At 40.6% G+C, this 18,123-nt stretch overlaps 1 protein-coding gene across 3 annotated transcripts; it reads left to right on the forward strand.

Moving 5' to 3' along the window:
• The first annotated feature begins 5,361 nt into the window (after positions 1-5,361).
• Positions 5,362-17,106, forward strand: ZDHHC4 (zDHHC palmitoyltransferase 4). Of its 3 annotated transcripts, none has more exons than XM_015244516.3 (8): positions 5,362-5,429; positions 5,907-6,073; positions 6,714-6,837; positions 7,603-7,676; positions 8,174-8,352; positions 9,674-9,799; positions 11,074-11,318; positions 16,770-17,106. In XM_015244516.3, the coding sequence occupies exons 2-8, from the start codon at positions 6,015-6,017 to the stop codon at positions 17,055-17,057; spliced, it is 1,095 nt and encodes a 364-aa protein (XP_015100002.1). In that variant the 5' UTR covers positions 5,362-5,429; positions 5,907-6,014; the 3' UTR covers positions 17,058-17,106. The 3 variants fall into 3 exon arrangements, with proteins under 3 accessions (XP_015100002.1, XP_072799459.1, XP_072799460.1); XM_072943358.1 differs by having other exon boundaries at positions 5,391-5,429; positions 5,844-6,194; XM_072943359.1 differs by lacking the exons at positions 5,362-5,429; positions 5,907-6,073 and having other exon boundaries at positions 6,782-6,909.
• The last annotated feature ends 1,017 nt before the right edge of the window (positions 17,107-18,123 follow it).

The raw sequence follows: 18,123 nt of genomic DNA on the forward strand, positions 1-18,123 counted from the left end.
GAAGCTACAGGCTTCTTCCTTAATATCTTTACTCAATGTAAGGGAGACGAGGCACCACTGAACAGGAATCCTAGCTTCATTCTATTAATTGGTTCACTCGCATCCCAGAGGCTGGCCATGCATTCCAGAGATTGGCTTTTGTTTCAAAAAATTATTGTGATAAGGAGGATAGGATTATCTTGATTGGCTGAGACCATAAGACCCACTCCTAGAGTAGGGGTAGTTCAGTCCTACCCAAAGAGCATGTAGGGAGGTGTGTGCCTTACACATTGGGTAGGAAATGTGCACTGTGTACGTACAGAAGATTGTCATGAAAAGTAGGAATGTGAGTTGGAAGGCAGTTGAAAATTTAATAGACAGTCCCGACTTGAAACAGTTCGACTTACGATGGTGCAAACTGATATGCCTTCCATAGAAATCATACTTCTAATTTTGAATTTTGACCTTTTCCTGGGCTAGCAACAGGCAGTACCACACTCTCTTGTGATGCTGGGCAGTGGCAGTGAGCCGAAGCTCCCAGCCAGCCATGCAATCTCCAGGGTTAAATGATACACACACTTACAACCATACAGGACTCATTCAACCATTCTGCTTTTCACTTTCAGTACACTATTCAATAAATTACATGAAATATTCAATACTATTATAAAATAGGGTTTATGTGAGATGATTTTGCTCAACTGTAGGCTACTGTTAAGTGTTCTGAGCAACTTTAAGGTAGGTTACTCTAAGCGATGATGTTTGGTAAATTAGGTGCATTAAATGCATTTTTGCCTTATAATATTTTCAACTTACAATGGATTTATAGGAAGGTAACCCCATCATACGTGGAGGAAGAGATGTAGATACAAAATGCCTTGGCTACACACTCCAAATGTCTCCTTTCCCTTCTGAAATGATCTCAGCCATCAGAGGAAGACACTCCAGATGAATCAAAAATAAAAGTATAAATCAACTAGAAGAAAACATTGGAGGATACATTTGTGTGCATGTGTGGTTATTTTCTTTTTGGTGTATGTCATATTGGCATAATGAATATTGTACTAAATACAATGCGAAAACAAAAGCCTAAAAAAAAGGGGGCTGATAAATGTGAGTACTTCAGAATTTAAAATCTCTGTATTACAGACTCTGTAAACAAAGTCAACAGATATGTGACCTGTAGGAGGAAATACGTGAAATTTATATCAAAGGATTAATATCCAGAATGTGACAGAGAATAATTTCCCTCTATTTCTTCCTTTTAGTAATAACAACTTTCCAAGTGTTAGTGGGACACAAGGCAGCACAGCCAGAGACTACATTTCCCTGCTCCCCGTGCAGCCAGGTATGGCCATGTGACTAAGTTCTGGCCAATGGGCTCTGACCAGGAAGGGCTAAGTGCAATTTTCAAGTTCCACTCTTGAAAGGAAGCAGCCTTTCATTTCCTTCTTTCTCTTGTTGGTGACCTTGGGGTAATGACAACACCCTAGTGCTGTAACTCCAAACTGCCCAGAATGCCCTGGGGTTGCCACAGCAAATTCATGGGGATGCTATGGGATATCTTAAACATTTAAGAAAACAAAGCAACATCTTGAGCTAGTTCACATGTTCAACATTAGATTGATAAATTCCTGATGTTGCATCTTTGTGAAGATGCATTTAGAAAACAGGTGCTGCTGGAATATCTATGTGGATCAGGAAGGAGAATGGTGGTTTTCAATCTTTTTAAAGTTTGATAAATTTCACAGTGTGTAAGGAGCACTAAGTTGTTAAGACAGACTTATGAAGTTGTTCAGAGATCATTACTTAATAGATGAGATTGTTAGATACTTCCTTTGGCCTAGGAGCTCTGTGAAAAAAATCTCTAAGTCACTGAAGGGTGTCATAATCAGAGAAAGTTTGGAAAATTTTACCTAGTGGTGGAACAACAAGATAGGAAGGATGTGGGTCCTTGTGGGATGTTGTGAATCTCCTGGGGCAAAATAGCCCACCACTCCTGGATTGTCCACTACCTCTACTGGCCTATTGCATGTGAAAGAAATAAGCTTTCCCATTGAAAATATTGTGTTTGGGGGGTTTCTCTGTTATAACAACATAGCAGACAATGTAGGTGTCCTGCCTGTATCCCCACAGCCCGGTGGAGATCACCTGCAGACAGGTCACTACATGGTACATGCTGATAGCTTCCTGAGTGTCTGCCTGAGGGAATTCTATGTACTTGGGGCTGGGCTGGCCTATGTGTGGGCAGGCCAGAAGGACTAGGGAGTTTCTGCCCCAGGAGCAGTTGCTCCTCCGTGTAACAATTCTCAGGCATGTTCTATGGAGACTCTTAGAAGATCCCCAGTGGGCCTGAGCCCCACATGCCCACCTCTGCTCATCAGCATCTGCTTCCCTGACTTTCACTCTTTTCTCTTACTTTCTCAACCCCTCACCATGTTTCTTGGGAATATTTCTCCAAACAAACTACTTATACCAAATCCTTGTCTTGGAGTTTGCTCTTGGGGAACCTAAACAAGAGAAGCAGCTTAGCCTGTTTCCTAACAAATATATAAAATATGTAAATAAGTACCACTGCAAAGCAACAAGAAAATGGTAAGTCAAATAAAATGGCAAAGGATCACTGTAAGCAATTTACAGTAGAGGGAAGATAATTGGCCTATAAACACACAAGATGTTCAACATCACTAGAAACCAGCCAGTTGTAATTAAGATGGCCCATCACAGTAATTAAGAACACTGATTCTGGAGCTCAATGGCTCTAAAACTTTCTAAACTTATGAGCCTAGGAAAATTATTTAACTTCTCTATGCCTCCATTTCCTCATCTATAAAAGTGGTATAATAACAATACTTACCTCATAGAGTTACTATAAAGATGAAATGATATTGAAAAAGTTTTAAAGTACTCAGAACAGTACCTGGAACACAGAAAGTGCTACTAAGTGCATGTTGGGCAAATAAATAAAATGCCATTTCACCTATCAGCATGGAAATATTAAAGGAACTGGCCTGTGGCTCTTTCAGACATTTGTAGCTAAAGATCAATTTAGTAGTATTTATCAAAATTAAAATTGTCTGTACATTGTTTGGTCCAGAAATTCTACTTCCTGTAGCTGTCCTAGAAAAATACACCTACTTGTTTGCAGTGAAGCTCATGAAGGTATTTCTACTGCAGCACTGTTTGTGATAGCAAAAACTGAAATTAGCCCAAATGTTTAGTAATAAAGCTGCTACATTAGAGGTTGCAAACTGTGGCCCTTGGGCTATGTTGTGCTTCGCCTGAATAGCGTTTTATAATCTTGAATTAGTAGCCAACATTAAAAATTGTATTCAATGGGAATAGGGAACATAGGGAACTATATATAATGGCTTGTAGTAACCTGTTATGAAAAAGAATATGTGTGTGTATATATATATATGTATATATATAATAACTGACTATACTATACACCAGAAATTAATACAGCATTGTAAATCAACTATACTTTAATTTTAAAAAATGGGGAAAAAAGGAAAGTAAATAAAACCTCAAAAATTAGATTTACGTTATCAAAATCTGGATTTCCAAATACTCTTCCAACACTGGAATTCAAGTTCACAACCTTTTGGTCTGTGTAAACAGCTACTTCCGCTTAAAATAAAACGCAGCTGCTCCACTTTGTCCCTTTACTGATTTGTTATCCGCATGGCCCCTGTAGACACTAGAGTTTGGGACTCTGGCAGATGAGTTATGGATCAGCTAAATAATGCAATGCATATAATGAAGTAAACAGAACATAGCAGATACATACTAATGGTGTGGAAGGATCACCAAGACATATTGTTGAATGAAAAAAAGAAAACAAGAGTAGAACCAGTATGTATAAGATAATGCTATTTCGGTAAACAACAAATTATATATCTGTATGTAAACACTAGGATGTAAACTATGAAGTTCAGGGATTTTACTCTCTTTCATTGCTATGTTCCCAGTGCCTACAGTAATCATATAATGGCATATATTGGGTTCTCAATACATATCTGTTGAATAAATGCATATGGGTAAGTGTATAAAAGAATTTGGAAGATACACACTGAACAAGTGATTAATTCTGTCATGGGACTGAGATTTGGGAGAGGTGGTGGTCAAGGGAGTTTTTTTTCTGTTTTCTATAGTTTGACTCTTTTACAAGGAGAACATAATATTGTATCACTTGCATAAATTTTAAAAAAACTGAAGGAAAGGCAGTCCAGCACAAAATATCACAGGGGATCAAACCAAGGTTTAGTCTCAACTGATACCATCCAGAGAAAATGAATGGGGATAAAAATAAAGATCTGCATTTATGAACAAACAAAGCTAATCAAAATACTTAACCACCAGCTCAGAACTAACCAGCAGGATGAGTCAGCTGGAGATACTGATGAAATCCAGGCCACTCTGAATATGTGATGAGGTTCCATCCATAACCACCATCTTCCCTGGTGGCATCACATTTTCCGATTTCGGTTTTTTGTTATTCAATTCTGTGTCCACAAGTTCATGAAGGCCTTTTGCACAATGTTTCAGAAGCCCAGCTTGGTAAGTTTTTTTAAAACGGCGGGGGACGCGGGGGAAGGAATTAAGAAGCAGTGGTAGGTGGCAAAGACAGGGAAAGAGAACAGCTTTAATGCCAGTGTTTGGAGATCACAGAAATTTCCCCTCAAAGGGAGCACAGGCCTGGTTCAGTTACAGACAGGTTTTCAGAGGCATCGAAAATAGACCGGTCTCAGCAGATTCATAGGCTTACAGAGCAAAGAACACTCCACAGGGCACTTCCTTCTCAACGTTAAGTTTGGAAGCAGCTCTTTTGACCCCAGGTTCAACTATCATTACACAGCCCTCCTTCTTATCTCCAGGTTTGTAGTCAAACAACTGTCATGCTCCCAGGGCGGGATGTTCAGAGCTGCTCCAAGACAGGAGGAGCAAAGATACTGAAAACGGTTCAGACAGGTCCCAACGGTGTGATTGGCAGAAAGCAAAGCAAACTCTGTCCACCACGAAGACACAGTGTACGAGCCCCGAGGTGTGAGCCCCCCGTGCTCGGCCGGAAGCTCGGCCCTGACTGGGCTCTACCCAGGCCGCTGGGCGGCTCAGTCCGCTTCACAACACTGGCGTCCTCGCCAGCACCAAGCCTAGGACGGTATTTTTGTAAGATTTCTGGCAAAATCTCTCTACTCTATAAAGCTGGACCTCCCAGCCGTCATACTTGACTGCGGTCGGAGGAGCCAAGCCGGGAAACAACAGACATCTACGAGCGCGAAAAAACTTAGCCCCTGACCCCATTCCCTGCGGCCGTCCTATGCACTTCCGCCGGAAGTCGGCCTGGCTGTCCGCGACGCACGGTGACGTCACGGGTCCGCCGGAAGTCTGGGGACGCGTCCTAGAGGCGCAGGCCTGGTGCAGCTGGAGGTTGGCCCATCCCGGCGGTAAGTCCGCCTCCGCTGGTTTGTTAGACGCCTCGGCTGGCCCCGGGGCTTTCGTCTCCCAGTGTGACCCGCCCTTCTTTCTTGTGTGTGGATACAGCCCCACCTCCACCCCGCTCGGGACTCAGGCACCTCCAAGTGTCCCCTCCTATCGTTCTGCTCCCCCATCCCCACCTCGGTTTCGGCTCCGGGGAAAAGCTCCCGCCAGGCCCGCCCGCTGGGATCTTCCGCCAGAATAGCCTCAGGGATGCCTTTCTGTCGGATCCCCAGCATGGGCTCCCCAGGCAGAGGGATAAATACCTAAATCCAAAGCTCTCGGGTTATTTCTTCCCAATTAGCTTTTTCTCCAGATAATCTTATAATCCTGTTCACCCTGCGGGTCTCAGCACCCCCCGACTTCTAAATTTCTTTCCACAGTGTATTTGGCCCCTGACTCCTAGCCTGTCATCTTATGTGAGTGTTGAATTGATGTCTCTGCAGCCAGATCCAGCCTCCTAGAGGAACCATGTCTTCTGCACCTCTGGGTGCCAGCTGTTGTGCCAGGCACGCGCCGCTGCAGAGGAGGAGATAACGTTAAATTCCCCATGAATGTTCGGAGGAGGAATACCAGAGCTGCCGGCTGAAAACTATCCAAACAAAAGAAATATGTAGGCACCCTGAATCACCTCGTGAGAATTGCTGCTCTTTGTTTCCTCTGTCCTATCTCGTGAAGAGTTTCTAGTTTGGTTATCTCAGTTGGAAGTCCCGCCCAGCATCATAGCTGCTAAGGTAAAAAGTACCCATTTCCAGTTTCTTAATTCAGGCCTGTGTGTTGCCTCTGGATCCTCTGGGTGATCCCTAATCGCTGTGGTCTCTGTCCTGGAGGAATGTTTCATAGGACACCTTGCCTGATCCCGACCATGGGCCCCTGACTGCCTCTAGTGTATGCTTGTTCCGGTAGCATTGGCAGCAGATTCTTTTGGGTACATTTTGTATCAATGTCTTTGTGAATATTTTTATTTAGGAAAGTAAAAGAATTATTTATCGCTGGGAGAGGGAAGACAGATGCATTTTGCATATTCTTGCCCGCTTATTTTGGAATTTGCAGGCAGGAGATGCCACAAAGCAGACCACGTGGTTTGATTAGGAAACTTGAAGGAGAACTAGCTGGAAAGCCCCACTGAGAGGCACAGTGGGCTTGAAAGTGGGTGAATTCTGTTTGTGGAGCCATTTGGGGAATTGATGTCTGAGAATATGCGTTGGAATATATCCCTCTATAGTAGTCACACTCTTTCTGTTCCTTTGTAGCCCCAGGATGGACTTCCTCTTTCTCTTCTTGTTCTACCTGGCTTCGGTGCTGATTGGTGTTGTTCTGATCTGCATCTGCTCAAAAACGCATTGCTTGAAAGGCCTGGTCGGAAGAGGAACACAGGTAACACTGAGGCTTGGATTTTGAATACCACCAGTCTGAAAGTCTCGTCGGTTTTCTATCAGAATGAAAAAGGTGCCATTTTAATTCACTTGTTCACTTGTTCTTTCATTTTTGGCAGTTGTGGTATATTTGAAATTCTCTCTGTTTTTGTTACTGTTGAAAGTAATCTTTGATAATACTTTCAGAGAAGATAGTATTCTCAAGGTTGGTTATTTTTCTCTGCATGTGATGCCTGTAATTGGGCATGAATGTGAACAGTGTCTGCCTGGAGGGGCCTGATGGGTGAGACTGGGGGTGGTATGAGCAGAAAGCTGAACATTGGACTGCCTGCACTCCTCCAGGGATCAAAGTGAGCAAAATTAGGGTGAGCAAGCAGCCTTGGGAAGAGGTTGGTTTGGGAGGGGCCTGGGCTAATGCCCAGTGATCTGGAGGTGGACTCTGGAACGTAGGATTGAACCCAAGGCAGGGAAAGGGGTGCAGTTCACACTAGCATTACCAGATTCATCACCTCTGCTCTCCTCCCTTTGCCTGATGACCCTGACTTGGTGCCTTGTTTGGGGTCAGGATGGAAACAGGAGTAGGCATCAAAGCCAGGCTGGCTGAGGGAAGCCCTCCTCTTTATTTTCACTTAAATCTCTTTGCTCATAATGCAGCAACACACCTGAACATCACCAGTATTGCCAGCTCAAAGTGAAGCATCTGATTTGTTTGGGAGTAGGGGGAGTGAGAAGTGAAATTGAATCTTTCTCTTTCCTTTCATTTCAGGTATTTTCCTATATAATCCCAGAATGCCTTCAGAGAGCCATGCTAAAATTGCTTCATTACCTCTTCCATACACGGTATTTATATTTCAGAGTTTGAATATTATCTTCTCTGTTTTGATTGATGATTGTTGCTGTCCTCTAGCTTTAAGAAATTCCTTATTTGTTTCCAGCATGGTGCAGGGAGAGATGCTGGAGGGATCAAGAGCCCCAGGTCCAGAACCTCTATGCACAGATAATCTGCATTTCCTCTCTGGGGTTTTGACATTCCTAATTTTAAATAAAAATATGTAAAGAATGGGAAGGTATTGATGTGCCTTTCTGTAAGAAGAAATATATACTGATACTGAGACTTCAATTCCCAACAAGGATGGTGAGAATAATAGATACCACTTACCGAGTACTTACTGCGTGCTAGGCACTTTGTGAAATGTTTCACACAATTTCTTATGTAATTCTTCCTGTTCTCTCAGGCCCAGAGGATGTGCTTGTCCCTTGGCTAATCTTCCATAGTGTGGTATGATTTCTTCATGGCACAGCCCTTGTCAACAAGCCACGTACCTATTTCCTTTCAGAAACCACACCTTCATTATCCTGCACCTCATCTTGCAAGGGATGATTTATACTGAATACACTTGGGAAATACTTGGCTACTGTCGAGAGCTCGAGTTCTCCCTGTATTACCTCCTTCTGCCTTATCTGCTGCTGATTATAAACCTGATTTTTTTCACCCTGAGTTGTGTGACTAACCCTGGTAAGTTGAGGCTCTTAGTACAAAAACCAGTGACAGCTCAACTGTCAGTCTTACTGGTAGCGCTACAAACAGGTGGTGGTCCCTCTAAGGCCTTTTCAAAAGAGTTGATATGTAGAGTTTGCATGATCTTTTAGTTTTGAGTGGTTCCTCATTTTATTTGTTTCTTCTTTCACAGATTATTTAGAACTACTTAAAATTTTCCATGTATTTTTTTTTAGTTTTTTTGATACTTAATTGTGTTATATATAGAGCTTACAGTCTGCATGACACTATTGCTTTTAAAATTTTTATTGATATTTGCATTATGCCCAGGCATGTGGTCAGTTTCTGTGAATGATCCATGTGTGCTGGAAGAGAGTGTATATTTCCTAGTTCTTGGGTACAGACAACCATATAAGTCCTCTAAGTCAAGATGTTGATTATGTTCAGACCTTTTATATTCATACCCGTTTTTGTTTGATCTATGACTGAGAGAGGTATGTGAACTCATACTGATGGTAGATTTGACAGATTTGTCTTTCACATGTTTTGAAGCTGTTATGTACTTGTGTGTGTGTGTGTGTGTGTGTGTAATAGTTAGATATATTCGTATTAGATGTATTCAAGTTTAGAATTGGCATTATTTCTGGAATCTTTTTTCAAAATATAATGAGTCTTTATTATTATTATGTTACTAGTAGCTCTTTGCTCTCAAGTCTCCTTTGTCTGAAATTAATATTATACTCTCTTTTGATTGATACTTGCTTGGTATTATTTGTTCCATCCTTTTACTTTTTAACTTTTCTATCCTTGAAGGACCAAATGTCCATTAATTGATGAACAGATAAATAAAATGTGATACAACTATTCAGTGGAATATTATTCAGCAATAAGAAGGAATGAAATACTTATAGGTGCTTATAACATAGGTGAACCTTGAAAACATTATGCTCAATGAAAGAAGCCAGATACAAAAGACCACATATTGTGTGATTGTATTTATATGAAGTATCCAAGCAAGGCAAATCCATAGAGACACAAAGTAAAGAAGTGGTTGCCAGGGGCTGTGGGATTAGAGAGAAATGGAGAGTGAAGGCTAAAGGGTTTCTTTTGGGGGTGATGAAAATGTTCTAAGATTGATTGTGGTGATGGTTGTACATGAACATAAAGACCATTGAATTGTACACTCTAAACAGGTGAATTGGATATGGATTATATCTCAATAAAACTGTTAAGTTAAAAATGAATTATTATAGCAGTTGTAGTTGTATTTTGTTGAGTTGTGTGAACATCCGGTCCACTGTATAGCTCAAAACTAACCCTTGTCTCTCCTTTTTTTCAGGTACCATAACAAAAGCAAACGAATTGCTGCTGCTTCAAGTTTATGAATTCGATGAAGTGATGTTCCCCAAGAACATGAGATGCTCTACTTGTGATTTAAGGAAACCAGCACGGTCCAAGCACTGCAGTAAGTCTAACTCCGACCGCTCCATCTCTCCCCTCGCACGGCAGACAAGCGGACTTCGTCTGTAAGAGAATGCTGCACATATCTGGAAACAGAGCTGTTTGACCCCCAGGCATGAGGTGGCCACTGCTGGTAGGGGCCAGAGAGTGGTTTCTTTGAGATGCCTGGAGGAGAGGTCTTGCAGATGGGCAGCCTTCAGCACTGGGCAAAACAGCCCTTCCTTTGCCTCGTGGCAGGACTTGCTGTCCGAGAGACATTTCTGTGGGATGTTGTGTTTGCAGACTTCAGTCCAGGCAGAGCCTACACTTCTGGGGAATGGCCAAGATTCTAGATGAGTGCCGTTCAACAAAAATATAATGTGGGCCACATATGTGATTTTTTAATTTTCTAGAAGCCACATTGCAAAGGTGAAAAAGAAATAGGCAAAATTAATTTTAATTATATGTTTCATTTAACAATATATCTAAAATACCATTTTAACATGTAATCAATAAAAAAAATACCACTCATGGGATAGCTTAAATTCTCTTTTCATACTAATTACTTGAAATACCTCAATCAATAGACACTAATGTTTTGAGGGGGCTAGGTAATTAGGTTTTTATTTATTTATTTTGTAGTAGAGGTAGTGAAGATTGAACCCAGGACTTCGTGCATGCTAAGCACACACTCTACCTCTTAGCTATATAGCTATACCCTCCCACTGATAGACCCTAGATTTTTATTGGACATTCTTGATCTGTGTTTAGATTTCATAAAATTTGCAGTCGGAAGAGCTGATTCACATACCCAGGCTATTGCAGACGTTCTTAAAAGTTTTTCAGTGACTGAAGCAGTACCAAAATATCATTGTCCTTTAATATCCACATCTACATTGAGATAGTGGTTCATCTTTACCAGAAGAATTGATATGACTTTAAAGCAAAAGCATCAGCTTTAAAATGATATCTGTCCAAGTTGAGTAAGCTCACTAACTGTTAAGTCACCTGTTGTTCATGTTGAACTCACAGGAGCACTGCATAAATTGAAAAGTAACTGTAAAGGTATCAGTATCAACAAAGGATCCTTCCTTGTAGCTACATTTCAAGCGCTCAGTCCCCACATGTGGCTGGTGGTAGCGTACTGGACACTGCAGTTCTAAAAGCTTGGTGATAGCAGCTGCCATTTCCCCCAGCTCATCCTGCTCATGTCATGTCATGGAACTCTCAGTGGTGTGCATGGTGTCAGTATCCCATCAAGGATCAACTCGGGGTTGTGACTCCCCCTTTTCTGCGCAGGTGTGTGTAACCGGTGTGTGCACCGCTTTGACCATCACTGTGTGTGGGTGAACAACTGCATCGGGGCCTGGAACACCAGGTACTTCCTCCTCTACCTCCTGACATTGACGACCTCAGCTGCCACCATGGCCGTGGTGAGCACTGTGTTTCTGGTCCAGTTGGTGGTGGTGTCGGACTTCTACCTGGAGACTTACGTTGATGACCTTGGACACTTCCAGGTTGTTGATACTGTCTTTCTTATTCAGGTAATTAATATTCAGGTAATTATGTTGTGGACTGTGTTTCTGATATCAAGTTTTAAAATTGGATAAAGGATGTTTATTTTCTCAGTCAAAATATGAAGGCAGTCCTTTTTTAAAAAAAATCAATATATGTATAGCACAGGGAAATGTACACAAAATGTTATGATAACTCACAGAGAAAAAAATGTGACAATGAGTGTGTATATGTCCATGAATGACTGAAAAATTGTGCTGAACACTGGAATTTGACACAACATTGTAAAATGATTATAAATCAATAAAAAATGTTAAAAAATCGATATATAATTTTAAAAAATTGATACATAATTTACATGCCATAAAATTCACCCTTCTAAAGTATACAGTTCAGTGGTTTTAATATATTCACAGTCACATAACCATTACCACTGTCTAATTTCGGAACGTCTCATCATCCCAAAAAGAAACTTACCTATTAGCAGTCACTCCCATTCACTTTCTCCCCAGACCCTGGCAACCACTAATTTACTTTCTGTCTCTATGGATTTGTCTTTTCTGGGGATTTCACATAAATGGAGTCATACAATATGTAGTCTTTTGAACTGATTTCTTTCACTTAGTATAGTATGTTCAAAATTCATTCATGTAGCATGAATCAGTGCTTCATTCCTTTTTGTGGCTAAGTAATATTCCATTGTGTAGCTATATCACATTTTATTTACCCGCTTGTCAGTTGACAGACATTTGTGTGTTTCTACTTCTTGGTTAGTATTGAGTAATGCTGCTATGATTGTTTGTGTACAAGGTTTTGTGTGGACGTAGGGTTTCATTTCTCTTTGATTATATATAGCTATGAGTGGGATTTCTAGGTCATATGGTAACTCTATTTTTAATCATTTAAGGACCTGCCAGACTGATTTCCAAAATATTTGCATCATTTACATTCCCACCAGCAATCTATGAAAATTCTAATTTCTCTACACCCTTAATAATACTTGTTATTATCTGTTTTTTTTTTTGATTATAGCCATTTAATGGGTATGAAGTGATACCTTGTTGTGGTTTGATTTCCACTTAGCCCAACGACGGTGTTGAGCATCTTTTCATGTGCCTGTTGGCCATTAGGATATCTTCTTTGGACAAAATTTAGAGAAGCAACAGCTCATTTTGAAATTGGTTTGTCTTTTATTCTTGTGTTGCAAGAGTCCTTTTTATATTCTGGACATCTGACCCTTATCAGATACATGATTTGCACATATTTTCTCCCATTCTATTGGTTGTCTTTTCATTTTTTTTGATAGTTTTCTTTGAAACACAGAAATTTTTAATTTTGATGTTCAATTTGTTTTTCTTTTTGTTGCTTTTGCTTGAGTGTCATGGCTAAGAAACCATTGGTTAATCCAGGATCATGAAAATTTATACTTAAATATTCTTCAATGTGTTTTATAATTTTAGTTCTTATATTTAGATCTTTGATCATTCTGAGTTAATTTTTATATTTTGTGTTAGGCAGGGTTCTATATTTATTCTTTAGTTTGTGGATATCCAGTTGTCCCAGCAGCATTGTTGAAAAGACTGTTCTTTGCTCATTGAATTGCTTTGGCACTTTATCAAAAATTAATTTACCGTAATGTAAAAGTTGAAGCCATTCTTTTAAAAATCATTTGATTGCTGCATTTATGGGAAATAACTTATGAGCAATCCTTTTTTTTAGGTAACTGCCTAATTCTTGTTGAGTGTTTTTTTCTCTTCTGTTTCAAAGAAAATAAAATGAGCAAGTGGAATGTAGTCCATGAATGCAGGGTTGGTTCAATATTGGGAAATTGCTTAATATTTTACACCACATTATTAAGTATAAGGACAATAATATGATTATTTCTCTACAAGCTGAAAAGCCTTTCACAAAATTTAACATCCATTATAACAAAAGCACTTTAAAAATAAGAATTGGAGGATATTGTTTTGATATGATAAAACACACCCATGGTCCTAAAGCTGGCATTTTTTTTAACTCTTATTTTGAAATAATTATAGATTCTCAGAAAGTTACAAAGAAATATACAGGAGCCCTAAACTCCTCTCCCCATGCCAAAATCTGTATGCAACCACAGCACAATGCCGAAAGCAAGAAATTGACATTGGCACAATCCATGAAACTGATTCAGCTATCCCCAGCTATATATGCATTCGTTTGTGTTGTGTGTGTAGCTCTGTGCAGTTTGTAACATGTATAGCTCTGCTTAACCACTGCTACAATCTGTCCAGCATTCGGACTCCCCAGTTAGCCCTGATAGCCATATCCTCCTCCCCACATCCCTGAGGCCTGGCTACCACTAGTCTGTTCTCCACTTGCAGTATTGTGTTACTTCATGATTGTTACATAAATGGAATCATACAGTAGCTTGTGTGAATTTTTTTTTAAGTGAAAGTTATTTTACTCAGGGAGATACACACTCCATAGACAGAGTATGGGATATCTCAGAAGGCAAGAGAGGCAGCCCCAGAGCTTGGGGTCATCTAGGAAAGTGAGAGCAGCCAGTGATTGTTTTTTTTTTCACTCAGCACAGTTTCCTTGAGATCCATCCAAGTGGTTGCATATATCAGGAGTTTATTCCTTTTTACTACCATACAGTATTCCACAGTGTGGATGGACTACAGTTTGTTTACCCAGATACCCTTTGAAGGACATTTGGGTCGTTTCCAGTTTTTGGCTGTTAGTGATGAGGCTGCTGTGAACATTTGTTTACAAGTTCCTGTGTGAAAGTAAGTCTTCAGTGTGATTGTTGGGTTGTATAAGTCCATTTTAGGTTTTGAAAAGGAGTAGCACACTATTTTCTAGAGTAGTGGTACCTTTTTGCATTCTCACCAGTGGCAGGAGAGTGACTGGTTTCTCTGCATCCTTGCTAGCATTAGCATTACCACTAATTTTCATTTCAGCTGGTCTGAGAGCTATGTCCTGATACCTCACTGTTGTCTCAACGTTGAGTAGTTTTTATTGTTACATTTTTGCCAATTATGTAAATTTCCAATCACATAACAGAATGACTACCCACATACCTTCCACCTAGATTTGAAAATTGTTAACATTTTAATCTGTTTTCTTTCTGTATTGTATGTATATTTTTATTATTTTTACATTAGAAATAAGTTGGAGACATCCTGTTGCTTCACCCCTAAATACTTGAGCATGCATCTTTTCAGGGTGTCGGTGTTCTCCTACATGTTTACAATTCTGTTGTCCCATTCAAGAAAAGTATTAATAAATCTACATACTCTCTAGTCCATATTCAAATGTCTCCATTGTTTCAAATGAATCTTTTATAGCTCTTTTAACTCCTTGAACCAGATTCCACATTATAGTTACACATTACATTTAAATGTTACATGTTTTTAGTCTAAAATAACTCCCCTACATCCCCCTGAAATTGACATTTAGTTGTCTGGTTGTCTTTTAATGTGTCCCATGCTCTAGATTTTCATTTTCTTAATTGTGTCATCTAATTTTTCTCTGTTCCTTTATATTAGTGTAAACTGGAAGTTAGTTCTAGGGCCTTGATTAGATCTGGGCTAAGTATTTTTGGCAAAAGTGCTTCCAAAGTAGGGATGCGTATTTCATAGTGCATCCCATCAGGTGGGACATAGGATCCGTGAAGCCCGGGTTGATACATTGGTTTAAGGTGGCAGCCACCAATCCTCTCTGCTGGGAAAGTACATTTTCCCCTTTGCAATGGATAATCTGTGTATACAGTTTTGGACTCTCTTTAGGATAAATTCCAAAAAATAAAAAGACTGGATCAAAGATTGTCAACATGTGTAAGTCCTTTGATACTAATATATATTGTCAAATTGCTTTTTAAAACCTGTCCTTAGAGCATTGTATATGTTCATTTCACTACATCAGAGCAGGCATTGAGTGGGCCTGGGGGTGGGAAGTGCTTCTACTTTGATAGGAAAGTATGGTATATCTTTTTACAAAATTACATTTCATTCAGTACTTTTGATTACTTTCCTTGTTTGTCAGTCATTTGTGTATCTGTTTTTGGTGTGAATTATGTCCTTTAATTATTCATATATTTGATATTAGAATAACTTTTGATTTGAGGTCTTTAATAATGGTAGTTCATTCTTGTTATATTTGTTTTCTATTTGTATATATATATATTTTTTGGTATAAAAATGTTTAGATATTCAAATCTTTCTCTTTTCTTTGTAACTTCAGTTAGAAGTTCTCTCTGTCAAGAGTTTTGATAAATATCTACTGCTTTCAAAAATATTGAACTCTTTCAAAATTCTTTATTTTATCTATTATAAAAAATAACTTATAAAAATTCAAGACATCCGGAGCTTTTAGGGATGGGAGCATGTGGGGGAAGTAAGTGAAGGTAGTCAAAGGGTCCAGACTCCAGCTGTGAGATGAATAAATCCTGGGGGACGTAACATAGAGCATGGTGGCTGTAATTAACAATACTGTATTGTATTATGTATTTAAAGTTGCTAAGAGAGTAGCCCATAAAAGTTCTCACCACACACACACACACACACACACATATTCTATCTGTGTGAAGTGATGGATGTCTTAACTAACCCTATAGTAATCATTTCACTATATAACATATGTAATCATTATGGTGAATATTATGTTGTGTACCTTCAACTTTCACAATGCTGTATGTCAGTTATATCTCAATAAAGCTGGAAGGGGAGAGAAAATTTAAAATACCTTGAAAAAAAGTAAAATGAAACAAAAACTGGGAATTATACCCTTCCCCTCCCAACAGTTTTACTCCCCAGAAGCAGTCATAGTTTGGTGTGTCTATTTCTGGTTTTTTCCCCGTGTTTAGATATGTGGCCATACACCTTCACTGAGTTTATTTTCACACAAATAGGATTCCACTGTGATTTTTGCATCTTGTCTTTCTCACTGGGCAATGTATTACCAACATCTTTTCCAAATTAGTACATAGACATTGACCTCATTTTAACGGTGCCTATTGTTCCGTAGTATGCCTGTCCCAGAGTTTTACTCTTCCTCATGGATAGACATTTAATTTGTTTCTTTTGGGAAGAGGGGCTGTTAAAATCAGTGCAACAGTGAATACCCTTGTACATGTATTTCTGTGGTGTATTGTTTTAGGAGAGAGATTGATCTCTTCTGTCCATCTGGACTTTATGTTGATGCATGAACTAAGATTTATTCCTTTATTTTCTAAATGGTTAACTGGCATAGCGCTGTCTCCTGCATATCTTTTCCCTTTCCTTCACTGTACACACTTCATTTAGCTCACATGAAATTCTTGCACTAGAATTTCTTCCTGGGCTGTTTGTCAGTGCTGTTTATGGTTCTGATTTGTGTTTGATGGGTTGGGTGTGTTACAGAGGTGGGTGAACTGGGAGGCAGCTCTGATGTATTTGTGGACAAGACCATGGCTAGTGGGTGCCTAACTGCCTAATATGTTGTTTCTTCTTTGCCCCCAGTACCTGTTCCTGACCTTCCCAAGAATTGTCTTTCTGCTGGGCTTTGTCGTGGTACTGACCTTCCTCCTGGGGGGCTACCTGTGTTTTGCTCTGTACCTGGCCACCACCAACCAAACCACTAACGAGTGGTACAAAGGTGACCGGGCCTGGTGCCAGCATTGCCCCTACATGGCCCAGCCACCATCTGCAGAGCCCCAGGTTTACCAGAACATACACTCCCATGGGCTTTGGAGCAACCTTCGAGAGATCTTTCTACCTGCTGCTCATTATGAGAGAAAGAAGAAATAACAATGGAAGAGTGTAACTGCCTTTTAAATATAGTATACATTTATTTATACATGTGGATACTTACTTTCTAAGCCTTGCTTTATTTATTTATTTCCTGGTTTCTGCTGTGTTTATGAACCAGCTTTCAGTGGGTAAGGAGGGGAGGGGAAAACTAGTGTTTACTGGGTGCCTAACCCTTGCCAAGTGCCATGCTAATAAATCCTGTGGCAGAAATGCCCCTTCTCATCCTCTGTTCACTCAGCCAGTCGGAAAAGAGCATCTCTGAAGTCCTGGTGCCAAGGGAATCAGAGGTGACTTCTCAGGGGCTCCAGTGGACCTTGGTCTCCCACTAGGCTCCTGGACAGGTGGGCCTTATGGCTGTGTTGCCTGTTGTGCAAGGGGGTCTCTGCGACCTGGAGCTGTTCCTGGCTGCATCCTCTTTGATGTCCTTCCCATCTTTCCCAGGGGAAGGCCTTGGCTTTTTTTCATCTCCTTAACCACACCCAGCATCCTCTACTGGGCCAGAATGGGCCTTTTAGGGAAGGCACCTTCCTGTGGCCTCTTGCCTGCCCTCCACTGGCCTCCTGTGGCCACATTCAAGTCATTTCTGCCCTATTTTTAAAATTCCCAAACTAACCCCCCAGTTAATTCAATGCAGAGATATGAATGCAGGAAAAGAGACTGGTGGAAAGTGCTGAGGGTTTTTAGGTTGCCAGGTTTTAGTCTTCAGAAGTAGAGTACCTGATTCCTCTGGCCCTCCCAGGCTGGGCCAGGCCAGGCCACTCTGGAGGGTACTGGGGAGTAGGGACTGTGGGGTAGGGAGACAGCATTTGTCACAGCAGCCTCGTGAGTTTAGACTAAATTTACTCTTGAAGATAAATGGCTGAGGCCTGAGCCAGGGCCCTCCACCACCACCCCATCCTTGGAAAAGCGAAGTGAACTCAAATGTGCAGGCCTTGAACGCCGTGCAGAGGGAGTACGTGGAGCTTCGGCGGGCCTTCCCGGAGTTCGGGTGGGAGCATAAGACCCCGTGAGCGTTCACCGGTGGGTGTGATACCCCAGTCGCTCCGGACCCGCACGGCAGTCG

Source organism: Vicugna pacos, chromosome 18 (genome assembly GCF_048564905.1).
Source record: "Vicugna pacos chromosome 18, VicPac4, whole genome shotgun sequence".
Classification (NCBI taxonomy): Eukaryota; Metazoa; Chordata; class Mammalia; order Artiodactyla; family Camelidae; genus Vicugna; species Vicugna pacos.

Bases quoted from the DNA above. Each gene is read 5' to 3' on its own strand.
- ZDHHC4 (XM_015244516.3), top strand. From the start codon at position 6,015: ATGTTCGGAGGAGGAATACCAGAGCTGCCGGCTGAAAACTATCCAAAC. The intron at 7,677-8,173 runs GTATTTATATTT...ATTTCCTTTCAG, and splicing joins CATTACCTCTTCCATACACG to AAACCACACCTTCATTATCC. The intron at 8,353-9,673 runs GTAAGTTGAGGC...CCTTTTTTTCAG, and splicing joins GAGTTGTGTGACTAACCCTG to GTACCATAACAAAAGCAAAC.